Source organism: Mustela putorius, unplaced genomic scaffold, assembly GCF_011764305.1.
Source record: "Mustela putorius furo isolate JIRA1106 unplaced genomic scaffold, ASM1176430v1.1 tig00537227_pilon_pilon_pilon, whole genome shotgun sequence".
NCBI classification, from domain to species: Eukaryota; Metazoa; Chordata; class Mammalia; order Carnivora; family Mustelidae; genus Mustela; species Mustela putorius.
Window position 1 is genome coordinate 30,426,896 of NW_025422368.1, and position 14,399 is coordinate 30,441,294.

At 33.4% G+C, this 14,399-nt stretch overlaps 1 protein-coding gene across 2 annotated transcripts in view; it reads right to left on the minus strand.

The window, feature by feature from the left end:
- The window catches only part of PIK3C2G (phosphatidylinositol-4-phosphate 3-kinase catalytic subunit type 2 gamma), a 354,996-nt gene that overhangs the window by 308,241 nt on the left and 32,356 nt on the right, over positions 1–14,399 (minus strand). For both annotated transcript variants that reach the window (XM_004755743.3, XM_004755744.3), the window contains exons 3-5: positions 12,952–13,034; positions 9,362–9,519; positions 4,276–4,390 (exon numbers count right to left, since the gene is read on the minus strand). In XM_004755743.3, the coding sequence (XP_004755800.1) occupies positions 4,276–4,390; positions 9,362–9,519; positions 12,952–13,034 (356 nt within the window). The remainder of the gene's footprint in view (positions 1–4,275; positions 4,391–9,361; positions 9,520–12,951; positions 13,035–14,399) is intronic.

Sequence of the window (14,399 nt, forward strand, 5' to 3'; positions counted from 1 at the left end):
AGGGATTTGGACTTCCTAAGAAAGTCATCTTTCTTAATTTTATGATAGGTTACAAAATATACATAGCATCTTAATTGCTTTGTTGATTAATTTCAGTTTTGTTCAATGTAATGTTTTGGAAAAGTGTGTAAATTTTTTCTTCATAGATTCAAAATTATTAGGTTAATAATAACCCTGGGCCTCTAAAGACAGGTGAGTTCAGTGAAATAGCAAAATGAAGGAGTACTAGAGCGTCATAAATATACTATTAACAAAGTTATGAGAAAGCATATCATTGACATTTTAATTGCGACAACGAAATGTCATAGCTACTTCCTCAATACTTGGTTCATGAGGTAGTTAGTTACTTATTGTGACTATTTTGACAGACAAATATAGCGACTGGAAGAAACCAAGGAGTTTACATTTTAAGGATTTTCCTTTAGTCTAAAATAGATGAGAAATTGCAAAAGTAGCAACTAAGTATAATTTATCTCTATCTTCATAATGCAGAACAAATTGAAAAGCATAGTTCTGATAACATAAGGAGAACTTAAAATGAAAAAAAAATTTCTACATCATCCCACAAAAATGATAATGGTTTTTTGCTGGGACGGGGGAGAGAGAATGTTTCTCTACTTTTCAGTTCACTGTATCTGAACAACCACATAATATTTTTAGTTTTCTTAGACCTACACTTTACAGGAGCTCAAGGAGTCTATTACTATTACTATTAGTCTACTACTAAAAGATTAGTAAAGGCTTAGTAATATTTCTACATTTGGAATTAAAGATTACTAAAATATAATCCTACAGCTCATTTGTGCTATATCAGTTTATATTTCTAGCAGATGTTTACATATTGTCCATTTTCAACTGAATTTCATCATAAGTAATTTAATAATCTGATGGGAAAAAGTGTTATTTCATTGTTTTAAATGGATGTTATTAGATTAAATTAAATAATTTCTTGTCCACTGAATTTCTATTCATGCTATTCAAATTCTTTTTTTTTTTTTTTTAAGATTTTATTCACTTATTCGACGGAGAGAGAGAGAGCACAAGTAGGGGCAGTAGCAGAGGGGGAGGGAGAAGCAGATCTCAGCTGAGCAGGGAGCATGATGTGGAGCTAGATCCTGGGACCCTGGGATCATGACCTGAGCTGAAGGCAAACACTTAACTGACTGAACCACCCCAGGCTTCCCCATGCTATTCACATTCCTAGCCTGTTTTTCCTTGATAATATTTTTTTAAAAACAAAAAGTGTATTTTATATATTTTAAGGCCATTAACATTTGATCACATAGTACTGGTTTTTTCCTCAGTATTTATACTTTAAACACAAGTTTATTATTGACTTTTCTTTGCACTTTTTCCATACTCTTGCTGTCAGTCCCTCTGTGATCTATAAGCATTAGCTATGTAATAATGCTAATACTGCCCACATGATAGGGCTTTATAAGAAGTGACTTTAGGGCTTTATGAATTTTTAGGCAAGGGAAAGAGCAAAGGTTATGTCTAACTTATCTTTGTATTCTCAAATGATCAGCCAAATGTCTTATATGTGTGTGGTTTTCAATAGGTGTTGACTAATACAATCTTTGTACCCCATTCCTACAGACTAAAGAAACTACATATATTTTTCACCAGTACTTCAGCATGAAGAACCTATTTGCTATTTCTTGTATATCCTTCAAGAGGTTTTGTACTGTTGTTTTGTAGTTCATACCCAGGGCAAGCAGCCAAACCCAGGTTTGAGTTCAGCTTCATTCTCCCACCTTCCTAGCTGTGTGATCTTAAGCAAAGCCTCAGACTTCCTGTCTGTAAAACAGGGTTAATTACAGTATCTATCATATTGATAATATCATAAGACTTAGGAGTCTACCCAATATGAGGTAACCAAATAATGAGCATTTGCTAAATGGTTATTATTATTACAATCAAAGCTAGTCAAATACTCCAGATGAAGAGTAGTACTACAACTGTTAGAGTCTAAATTATTACCCATTACCTTATTAACTTTATTATGTGGTACCTGTGTTCCCTCCAGAGAACGTTATAAAGATTTCCAAGTATTTAAGAACATTTTTGCTTTTTATTAATATTATTATTACTATCTTTCTTTTTTTTTTTTTTTTTTTTTTTGAGAGAGAGAGAGTGGGGTTGGATGGACAGAGGAGAGAGGAGAGAATTTTAAGCAGGCTTCACACCCAGTGTGGAGCCCAATGTAGGGCTCTATCTAACAACCCTGAGATCATGACCTGAGGCAAAATCAAGAGTCGGATGCTTAACCAGCTGAGTCACCCAGGGGCCCCTAGGACATATATTTGTAGACAGTTGCAAGGGAATAAACAAACAAACAAAAAAATCTAAATGATTTAGATGTTAGAAAGAATGATAGTGAATTTTTTGCTTATTTTAAAGAATCATACCAAACAGGTAGGATGTTAATCTTAAATAGTAAGTAAATCCCTGACATATACATATCTTTCCAATTCCAGTAGGGAAAAATGAGTATAATTAATTTATACTTGTAACTTTACTATCTTAACAAAAACCGAGGTAAATGATATTTTGTTAGAAACGAATTACTTTGAAATATTTTAGAAATCTATTATGTTCATATTAACAAAAAAAAGAGCAAAATGAGATATACATTTCAACAATTGAGCTAATTATGGATGACTTACACATTTGAAACAGCAAGTAAGACAAGGTCCATTATAAATTTGTTCACATTATAGTCTTATAAATTTCTGTTTCTTTAACACTTTTGCTTATGGGATGATGCTTCCTACTGACAACACTAGATACATAAATGTGATAATGTTTCTTATTCTTTGTATTTAATGTTTGACATTAGCCAAAATCCAGTTGTACATTTGGAGATATAATTTCAGAGGATGAATTTTAATGAGCATTCAGTATAAGGTTACATTTCTCAAGTATTTCTCCTTGCTCTTTGGATATACTCTCAAAAACCGTATGTTGGAAGAAGGTAGCAGCCTAGTCATTGGGTATGTTCATAGGTTCAAACAGGTAAGAGAGAAGGGAAGTATCTGTGAGTTCAGTACAACAAAACATCTGTGATTTCATATAAATCTTTATTATTATTTTGTTATAACTGGAATTACAAAAAAGGAAATAATCAGCCTTAAAAGCCACTTACAGTTAACATTGCACAGTGAAGGTCTGGATTTGCTGATAATATTGTTAAATATATTTTTTTTAAAGATTTTTATTTATTTATCAGAGAGAGAGAGGGGGAGAGAGTGAGCACAGGCAGACAGAATGGCAGGCAGAGGCAGAGGGAGAAGCAGGCTCCCCGCTGAGCAAGGAGCCCGATGTGGGACTCGATCCCAGGACGCTGGGATCATGACCTGAGCCGAAGGCAGCTGCTTAACCAACTGAGCCACCCAGGCGTCCCTGATAATATTGTTAAATTCATCAAATTTTCATGTACATTTATGATGGAATAATAATGACAGTGACAATGAGTATCTGAAAAGAAATACACTTTTACTTCCATGAGACTACTGTCATTCTTTAGACACTTGTGGAAACACAAAGGAAAAATGTAAATGACAATCCACTTTATTGATTACTTTACTCTCTAGAATAACTGCAGTACAAGCAGAGAAATATCTCCTTTCTTAAAATTGTATTATATTTTCAAGGTTGATCTTTAATGAATTTCAGAATAGCCATAATTGTGATATAATAAAAGAAGGTGAGTTTTCTATCAAATAAGTATTTGCAATTGACCTACATAAGAACAGACTTCAATTGTTACAAGAGCTGCCTGACTAAAGAAATGAAGGTTACTGTTTTATGAAAATGTTATTGTGCTCATACTCAAGCCCTCTGTGATTTTTAAAAATCAGTATTTAATCAGTATACTATTATTTCAAATCAAAAATTACTCACTGCAAAATAACGTGTTACTTTTAAAAAATTGTCATCAGTTCTAATAAGCTTTACTACAGTGACTTGTTTGGCTTAGTACTTTCTTGGTTGCAAAACTGAAATTTCCATTTCCTAAGAATATCACCCTCCTGGTCACAGGTCACTTAAAAACATGTTGCCATAAATACAAAATACAAAATAAAACCAAGAATGAGACTATTGCTATGAGTTATAAAATTTTGAATTCACCTTAAAAAGGGCAGAGTTGATGTGATTATGTTGGTTATGAGAGTATAGTGTTTGTACAAAGTATGTTTAAAAGAAAAAAATGAAGTGTGCCTTAGCATAGGTTATAACAATAATCAGATTTTACCTTAATAAGATACTTACTTCTGCAAAAATTCTTCATAGCCACATATACTTAGAAGATGATCTTTGGGGAATAACTGGTCATTTGTACAAAAATGTAGAATCTCTGCAATTAGGTCTTTGACAAGATAATTAGCTAAAAACAAAGATGAATAATAAAAAAGTTAATAAGAGCTTATCATATATTGGCTGAGAAAAAGGTTCTGAGCACCAAAAAAAAGATACATATATTTTGAACTATTGTAACTGTCTAGCTCCATCAAGCGGTATGAAAATGAGATGCATCTCTTTTATTAGTCTGGTTATATTTGGAGATACTTTTGAAAAACAGTTGTTTGCATTTTCTTTAATCAGTCTGTCTTCATATTACTGACAGACCTAGGTATTATATTCCTTATGTTAAAACCTTAATACACTGTGGCTCTGCATAGAAAGTATTCTACTGTGAGGGCAGTTGGGTGGCTCAATCCATTAAAGGTCTGACTTCAGCTCAGATGGTGATCTCTTGGGTCCTGAGATCAAGCCCTGTATTGGGCTCCTTACTCAGCAGGGAGTCTGCTTGTCCCATTGCCCCTCCCCCACTCACGTCTATTCTCTCTCTCTACCTATCTCTCTCTCAAATAAATAAATAAAATCTTTAAAAAAATAAGTATTCTACTATGGTTACTCATAGAGACTTAGGAGATGCGGGGAGTGTCTAACCTGTCAGATTCCAAAGCCTGTATTCTTAATGATTCTGCATCTCCCCAACTTACTGTTCTTCCCTTCCCATGTGGGAATTACTCAAGTTTCCATCGTGGACAGCCTTATAATAACTTTGATGAACATGTGTTTTTTTTCTCTACCTTCTCTGGAGCTCAAGATGTAAAGTCCTGTGCCTTTATGTTCCATAATCTCCCCACTAAACTCTTACATATACATGCCATTTAATAGTGGCCAGACCATACTGACTTGTTACAAGTTATATTTGCCTATGCAATATTTTCTTAATTATAAATGACAAATAGTACAGGGCTCATTTATTACCATAAATGATAACAGGTAAAAATTATTTATACACACACACACACACACACACATATCCATGCTTTGAGGGTGATCTCATGGTCTCAATCAATGAAGCACGCGCAAACAGACTGTACTAATGACCCCTACCCAGCATACTGCAAACACTCAATTATATTCATCTGAGTTGTGTTTAGTTTGCAATTATGTGTTTACTTTGCTGTAACTTCTTTTTCTTCCATAGCTTTTTGTTTGGAGGAAAAGGTTTTTAACACAAACTGGCTAACAAAATGTAGTGCAACTGACATAGCTGGATCAGCCACAGAAAAGTCCAGGGGAGGGGGTGGATAAAGCTGGATTTTAAATGTGGGTTTCATGGTTGATCAAGGTATTTTCTAAGAAATGATCAGAGAAACAAATAGTAAAGATCATCATGGAATTAGAGATTGTGGAAATGCTTTAACATGGTAGAGAGTATCTTAAACACTCTGTTGCTTGGAAATAATGATTGAAATGCTATGATGGAATCTAGAAGAAAATATGAAAAAATACGAAAATCATGACTGTAAGGACCCTGACAAGGAGGGGAGAATATTGCTGTAATGATGCAGGAAAATATCTCCAGAGACATCAGTTCATTTTAATTAATTTGGCTCTCCTGTTTCCAGACTGCATCCCCCGTGCTATACGGGGCATGCATGAATTCATTATTTCACTACTATCTTCTCTCCACTCTGTGTGGTAGACTCCATAATCCATTTCTACTATTACTTATCTCCTACTATTTGTTTCATGTTACACTTCGAATGTTTCATTATTTAAATTAGACCTACCTAAACCTCAAATTGTCATCTTTGTCCTTGAAATCAACCATGAAGTATCTGTAAATTAAACTTCTCTTGAGTGTAAGCCAACAAGTACTCTGGCTTCTTTTAAGTAGATTTTATACTTGTACCTTCACTTTGGCAGCTAATAGAATACTTTTCCCAGTTTCTTTTACTCTTCCACTTCTTGCAGTCCTTCTCAATCTGTTAACCCTATTATTGCCTACCATATTGAAGAGGAGAATGCCCATTTGAGATTCTTTCATTAAGTGCCCTGTGTATTAAATTTGATTTTTTGCACATCACCCTCTGCCTCCTTACCCTCCTTTTAAAATATAAGTATCATTGCTTTTTACTATCTCTTACTTTTTAATCTCTTATTTTTCCTGTACTAACTTCTATTTCCATCAATTAAATCCCCTTTTATACATTCAGTATCCTCCACTACTACATGGTTTTGTTTTTTCTTAAAATATGTTTGTTTAATCTTCTCATAAAATCTCTCCTCATCCATTTCATTCCATTAAGATAGTATCTTTTTAGCCTTCCCATTACTGTCAGACTTCTTTAAAAAGTAGATAACTTCTGCAGACTGTTCTCAATCACTCTAATCTTTGCAAACTTCTACACCCAACACTATGCAGGTCACAAATGGCCTCCTAATACAGTTCTAACCATGAATCATCTAAATCTGAAAAGAAAGACACTCTAGAGTAATTCTGTACTAATAAAGACAAGGGAATCATCTTCATTGAAGTGTTAATTGAAGATTATGGAACACAGAATTCTTTGCTCAAAACACCTACTTCTCTAAAGGATTCCATTTCTTCACTCTTCAGGAAACAGTATTCTCTTTGGATGAAAATGCCTTATATAAAGTATTCTCTTTGGATGAAAATGCCTTATATAAATCTCCCCCTCTTTATTTATTTAGCTTTCATTATTCCCTAAGTTTCTAGGAACAGCTTCTACCTTTTATTGAAGTCATTCTTGATATACTCTTAAGATACACTATTTTGTTCTTTATAGCACATCTGTATTTACTAGTAAAACAATAAGTGTGAAAGGAAGACAGTTTTGGCATAAAGAGTATTTCAAAGTGAAAACATTTGAAATCTTATCTGAACTTTGTCTGACTAAAGCAGAGACTCCCTAAAATACAGCTTCCATTAACTTTCTTCTGAGGGAACTTCCTGCAAATTCCAGGAAGGAGACAGACTGCCTATCCACTAGCAAAAAAAAAAAAAATATATATATATATATATACATATATATATATATTTCTATATAGTTATATATATATAACATATATAACTATAACTATAATAACTATAACTATAGTTATATAGTTATATAATATAACTATAATAATAATTTAACATGGTATATGTAGTTATATTATATAACTATATATATATAGTTCCTGTTTTCCTACTGAAGCTCCAAATGACACACGCTGTACACAAACATACACACTTTGACATTAAATTGGTATATAAACCTTTCCCTCTGGGTATTCAGCAAGTAATCCCTGCATGCATGTGTAGATAACTTTGCATTTTCTCCTACTAATCTGTCTATTGTCAGCTAAGTCACAGCCACCACGTCCACTCCCTTTCAAATACAAGTGGATAGAGGAAAGGTTTTCCTCCCAACAGTGGCATATGCTGCTTTGAGTTTTCATGAATATGTCCTTTCTCCTCTGCTTTGTCCTTCTTCCTCTATACTTCACCCCTTACTCCACCTCCCCTTTCTCCTTCTTACAAACATTTTTAACATCACTGACAGTACAGACATCCTCTTTAAGACTACACATCTCTAACACTGACACAATGACCTAATCACTTTCCTGAAACTTCTTGTAAAAATATGACCTCCAACTTGCCGCATTCAACAAAAGAATATCCAGAGAGAGAGAGAGAGTGCACGCACGTGCGAGAGAGATGCTGCAAATTAAATATTGTAAACTGGAAGAAGAGAAGTGGTCTCCCTAGTTCACAGTTATTCGCTCTTCTCCAGCAACTGAGGCCAAGATGACACAGACTGTGATTAGCTCAGGGTTTAACCCCACTGATTCTGTCTGGGCAATCAGAATCCGGCTTTTAGAAATTTGGAATTAGATCTAATAGAGAGATAGAATTTTCTTTAGGTAGCTGGCCAAATAGCATTTAAGCTTGAGAGCTAGGCTTTCCATGTGTTCTGGAAATGCAAGGGAAATGAGTCAGCAGAAAACAAGGGAAATCAGAGAAGCAGTAATATTGAAGAGATGAGGTGAGATACATATAGGAATTTTGAACTGCTTATTCATCTGTGCCTTTAGTACTTTCCTGAATCTGCTGAATTCTTACTCTTAAATTCTGTAAGAAATTTCTATATTCCTTAAGAATGTTTTTTCTTCTTAAGGCAGCAGGAGTTGGTTTTTGTTAGTTTCAAACCAGATGGTCCTAACTAAATATTCCAGCATAACTTTGTTATGGTTGTAGCCATCTGTACTAACTCAGAATCATGACTAGAGTAAGAAAGAAAAAAAGCAAAATAGTAATTATATTAATAACAATCGATGAAAGGAAATATTTGTTGGATCATTATTTGTCAAGAAAAAACAATTCATAGGCAGAAACTCATTTAGTAGCAACTAATGTTTGAAGAACTATTATTGTTTTACAAAATAGTTGACAATAACAGTGAAATAAAATAATAAACAACTTTAAAGAGATTCTAAAACTGTAGTAAAAATAAGAAGCATCTGATCAGTTTGATAACATGCATTTTCCAGATTCCAGGATCAATCCCCAGAGACTGATTCAAAGGATCTATCTGCTCATCATGCAGAAGGCTATGGGAATAAACACTATGTTTTTATGTCTGTTTTATGTCATAATTTATTCACATTTGAATGACGTAGTTGTTTCTAATGGGCAATATTTCCATTTTCATATATATATCATTCATATTCATTCATATGCTTTATCTATAATCTTTTTGAAATTTAGGTTTTGTTTTTAATATGTTAAAAATTTGTTCTACTTGCCATCAACTATTTTATAGCAGGAAGGTAAAGTGTCCTGGGGTGTGAGCTATGTGCAGAGAGTCTTAAAAACAATAGCTAAACAAATGTTAACAAAAGGTTTCCAGCTGTTTTCCTCTTAACTCTACTTCAGGGCAAAATATTAGCATTTAATAATGCTTCTTTTAATGCTTTCAGTCTGTGGACTCAAGGCTATGCAGCCTATACCAGCTTTATGGGCATTTTTATACTTATTTGCAAGGTTGCTTACCATATGGCATAAAATGAAGTACTTGCGTTGAGTTATCAATACAAATACTTATATTAAACTTAGTATTAGAAAAAAGCTGATAGGGAAATGCTGTAGTCGTGCTCCAGATCTTCCCTGAGTTGGAATTAATGTCAGCTGCATGATATGTTTCTCTTATTCTGAAAAATATATGGAAAATAATACTTAGGAGATGATTGTAAGAAACTTTATGCACAGTATTGCTATAGAAGATTTAAAATATGAAAATTAGCAGATGATTTGTGCTGTAGTGCTGTTAGCAAGGCCAGATTGGTAAAGATTGCAATTATACCAAAACAACTGTAAAGGACCATTCTTTAGATTTCCCCAGGAGCATCTCATTTGAAGCAATTAAGAATACATTGTCATTCATTAGGCATGAAAATTCACTCTGAACAATGATTACTTCCTTCATTGATATTACTTCAGAAGCCTGAATGCCTCCCCTAGGTTTTCGATAACTTCTCAAGCTAGAAGTCACTCATTTTGATTTAAGGATTTTTAAAAATAATTATCTTGTGCCCAATGGGTAAATACCATTCTTGGCTGTAAATTTTTGGATTTTACACAAATCTCTGGATTTTACATAAGCAATTTAACCCAGAAGTCATTTGTACACACTGAACAATTCTTTACTGCTCAGATGAGTCAGAGAATTGCAAAATAGTTTATCCTTGGAGCCAGAAGCCTTGAGCTTGAATCCTGACTCTTCCATTTAGTAGTTTTAACGGTAGGAGGGAAGTTATTTGACCAGTTTCTTTATTTGTACAAATGAGGATATCTATATCTACTTCAAAGGTTTATTGCAAGGATTAAAAGTGAAAAAGCATGCAAAAGATTTTGGTAGAAGCATATACCCACCCATAGGATGTATAATTATCATTATATAGTATTATAGCTGAATCCTTGTTGATCCATGTTATTGCCCACACATAGAATATAACATAAACTTATTTGCAATTTAGATGTTTAAAATACCTTTGATGATGAATATGAAATCATAGGGGGTTGTTATTGTTATTAATTATGCAGACATCTAAATTTTGTAGTGCTGTTCCCACAGAGAAAGTTATACATTCTGTGTATAGAAGGTATACTATGCATTCTATGTAATGTATCAATATGAATTACATCCTTGGCATTCATTCTATTTGTGCAGCATTAAAGTAGTGTCATGCTCACTAAAATAGCTTAATCTCTGCCTTTCAATTACACAGAAACATGCCCTCCTTGAGGGGCCTGACAAATGAAAACATTCATGGCATGCATCAGGATCCTTATTTTCTGAGTCCCATCTTTGCCGATTCGGTAGATTTATGGAGGAATCTTTACATCAGCCGTTACTGCTGCTACTCTGAAGCTCCAGGTTGAGAACCCATTGTTTAGGATAAAGATATGGGCCACTCTTCTTTGTTACACCTAAGGTGAAGGTCTAGACTCCAGTTCTGTTTGAGGGGCTTTATGAGTAAGCATTCACCATGTGATAGGATCCTACTCTATGCATATGTGATTTAAGAATTCTACTGTTTTGGGAAATTAAATCTAAAATGCACATTAATGACCTATTCTCTCCTAAAACTTTGTTGAGTGTCTACTGTGTTCAAAACTTTTAATATGCTATGCCATTTTATTGTTGTTGGTGGTGGTTATTTTTGCAAAAATATGACACATTCCTTGAAAGATGTGGCTTAAAAATGTATCACAGCAAGAAACCAAATCCAACAAATTATACGGCTTCTTTAAAGGGTGTATAACAGGAATATCAATAACACTTTTAGGTATGGTTATTTAAATATTAAACAACAACAACAACACAAAAAACAGATGAAACCAGATACATAAATCCATTCTGTTGTGACCCTTTTAGGAAATTTGGCTTTCAAACTCAGTTTGATCTTTTGAATAAAGAGCCTTAGACATTACCTAGTACACAGATCCTCCAAAAATAGTTGCTGTTGAATGAATAGTGTGTTTTTTTACAAAATATTTATTGTATCTATAAATTTAATTATTTTATATGTGAGTATACATCAAAGAAGACTACTGAAAACCAAGATAAGTGTGTGTGAATATTAACCTATATTTTCCTTTCACTACTCTATAAAGCTTATTATTGTTTGGTTGTCTGTTTTAATTTTCATAGCTACTTTGAAAGGAGCCATTGAGAAAAATTACATTTAAGAATTCAGGAAATGTACTATGAGCTACTGACAAACCATTACATAAAGCATTTTCTATCACTACTGCATCCACAAGAAGATTCGTCTAAGAATATTACATTGTGTTAAAAAATTAATGGGAAAAATCACAAGTGTTTTGTCAATGGATTTATACTGTATGATATCTTGTGATATTAAGAGAGCTATTCCTCATGCTTAGAGGGTAGAAATGATCACATCACATATTTAAAGTGTCAAATTCCTGGCAATGCTTGTCAGTTTGGGACAGTGAATAGTTTATTCTTTAAAGAATCAATATTGATAACTTTAAAGATCCTAATATAGGAGTCCAAAGAGTCATTTTAGTTTTTATCTGTGAACAAGAGTGAGACATTAATTAAAAATTAAATATTTTCATGGATCATGGATTTGAGTTCCTTGGTTTTGTTTTTCATTTTTTGTTTTTTATCTGTGTGCCTTTCAATTCTTCCAATAGGGTTACAAGTTTTTTAAGGCAGAGACCTTGCTTTTCTGTTCTACATTTAAATATCTCTCATACACGGGCTATTTATTGGTCTTTCAAATAGCCTTTTAAATTAATGATTAATCCCAAATGATTTAGTAGTAAGCTGCTATAGCTGATAAATAAGTTATAGTTCATTTATATGTATATTTATTGTTTTTTAAACAACTGTAAATAGTTAGAAATCAAGAGAACAAAATGTAAATGCATTAATTTTTCAAAAAATTTGGGAACCTTAGCAATAGAAGAGATGGCACTATATAAATTTTAACTGAAAATGAGAAGTTAGTCTTAAAAAAGGCATCTATAATTATAAGTTCATTTTAAATGAGCAAAAAGAGGATCAGTGATGTTTTTATAATATCCCCTAGTGAACAGATTGTTTTTCAATGGACAAACACCCATGCACTTGCTCATTTATTTTGGCAGTTCATTCAAGGTGAGATTAAATTATTAAGAGGAGGGCACTCTCACCATTTAAAATAGTATATCCCAGGTAAGAAGCATAAATCTATGCTATTTTGTGACATAACCAGAGAAGTCAATCAGTTGTGTCATTAAATGAGAAAATAATTCACTGCAAACTAAATAATCAACAAATAGCAAGGGCAGGTCTGAAATTATGAAACATTTATCTTTAATTGAATTTTTAAGAGAATAAAATTATTTGACTAAAAACAACAAAAACAATACCAGAAGTTAATGAACTAATTTGTCAAAAATTTATATTTTTCATTATGTTAAAAATTCTAAAAAAAAAAAACCTTTAACATTTTAGATTCAAAATTAATCAGTTTGGTGATGTTAAATTAAAATAGACAAATTTATTAAAATAGACAAATTTATTAAAATAGACAAATTTCAAAGTTTAATGAAATAGCAACACTCACTTTTTTACTTTGTCACAGAAGGAGGCCAGAGTCTTATTACTGCCTTGAGGTACTTCAACTAGCTGAAGAGAATAACCTGTCAGCTTAAAACAAAAACTGTTAAATTAATATAGTTTGGTGTGGAGAAAACAATACAATCTACAATTTTAATTTTGTTTTGTTTTAAAGATTCTGTCAAGGAAGGAAGGCCTTCATCTTCCCTACGGTCCTCCTAGCTGGACTTAGAATCAGATTGACAGGAGACAGACTAACAGGACAAAATCAAATTTCACAGGCCTATGTATGGGGACTCCACACAGACAGAGATTACAAAAACAATGAGGCAACTGGAGGCTTATTAGAGCTAGGGAGAGGGGGAAGGGCCCGAGGACACAAAGGGGAGGAAAGCCATTAGCAAGAAGGGGAAAGATGTTTGAATAGAAAGGTTGCCTTATTATGTGGGTAAATTCCTTAGGTAAAGGAGAGTCTCTGTTATTAGCTCCCTTCCTGTACAGGGTCTCCTTTTCTACCTAAATTCAAGCAGTTACCGAGGAAGTGGGGAGTTTTTCCAGTATCTGCTGGGGATTTATTACTTTTAACTTGAAATAATCTTTATGCCAAAGAGGCACAGTTTGGGGCATCTCATTGCATCCCTTCAATTCATTCTGTTTTTTTTATTTTTATTTTTTTGGATTTTTTAAGTGAAGTAATATATATAGAAAATGTATAAATCTTAAATATGTAATTTAAGTTTGAGGAATGTATATAACCGTACTATCAATATCACAATAAAAATATAGAGTATCTCCATCACATTAGAAAGTGCCCTCAAATGTCCTTCTGTCAAACTGTACATCCATTTGGTAACTACGGTTATTCAGATGGCTAACATCACAGATGAAGTATATGTGCCCTTTCTTTCTGGTTTCTTTCACTTAAATGATAGATGTTTTTAAATTCATCTGTGTTACCGCACATCAATAATTCATTTTTTATTGCCGTGAGTACTATTCTATTGATGACGATTTCATAATTTGTTTATCCATCTTCCTGTGGATGGGTATTTGGGTAGTTTGTAGTTTTTAATAAAGAAAACTATTAATTTTCATATACGAATATTTGTATGGACCTGTGTTTTATTTATGAATAAATCTGTGGAGGCCAAGAAAATTAAGGCCATCCCATCTCAGGTTTAGCTTTAGCATAAGTACAACCATCTTAGCTCTGGCAGCCATCTCAGACCCCTGTGCCCAAGGGCTGAACTTTCCCCTACTTTGCTTTAGTAAGCCCCACCCTGTTTTAGTTCCAGATGCCCCCACCCTGCTTTGGTTCCAGGAATCTTCACCCTGCTTTTTAACAGGAACCCATAAATACCTCTGCCTTAACTAAGATCGGGGTCCAAGTCCCTACTCCACTCTGCCGGTTATACTTGGGCCCAAGCTTAAGCTTGTCAAATAAACTCTCATGTG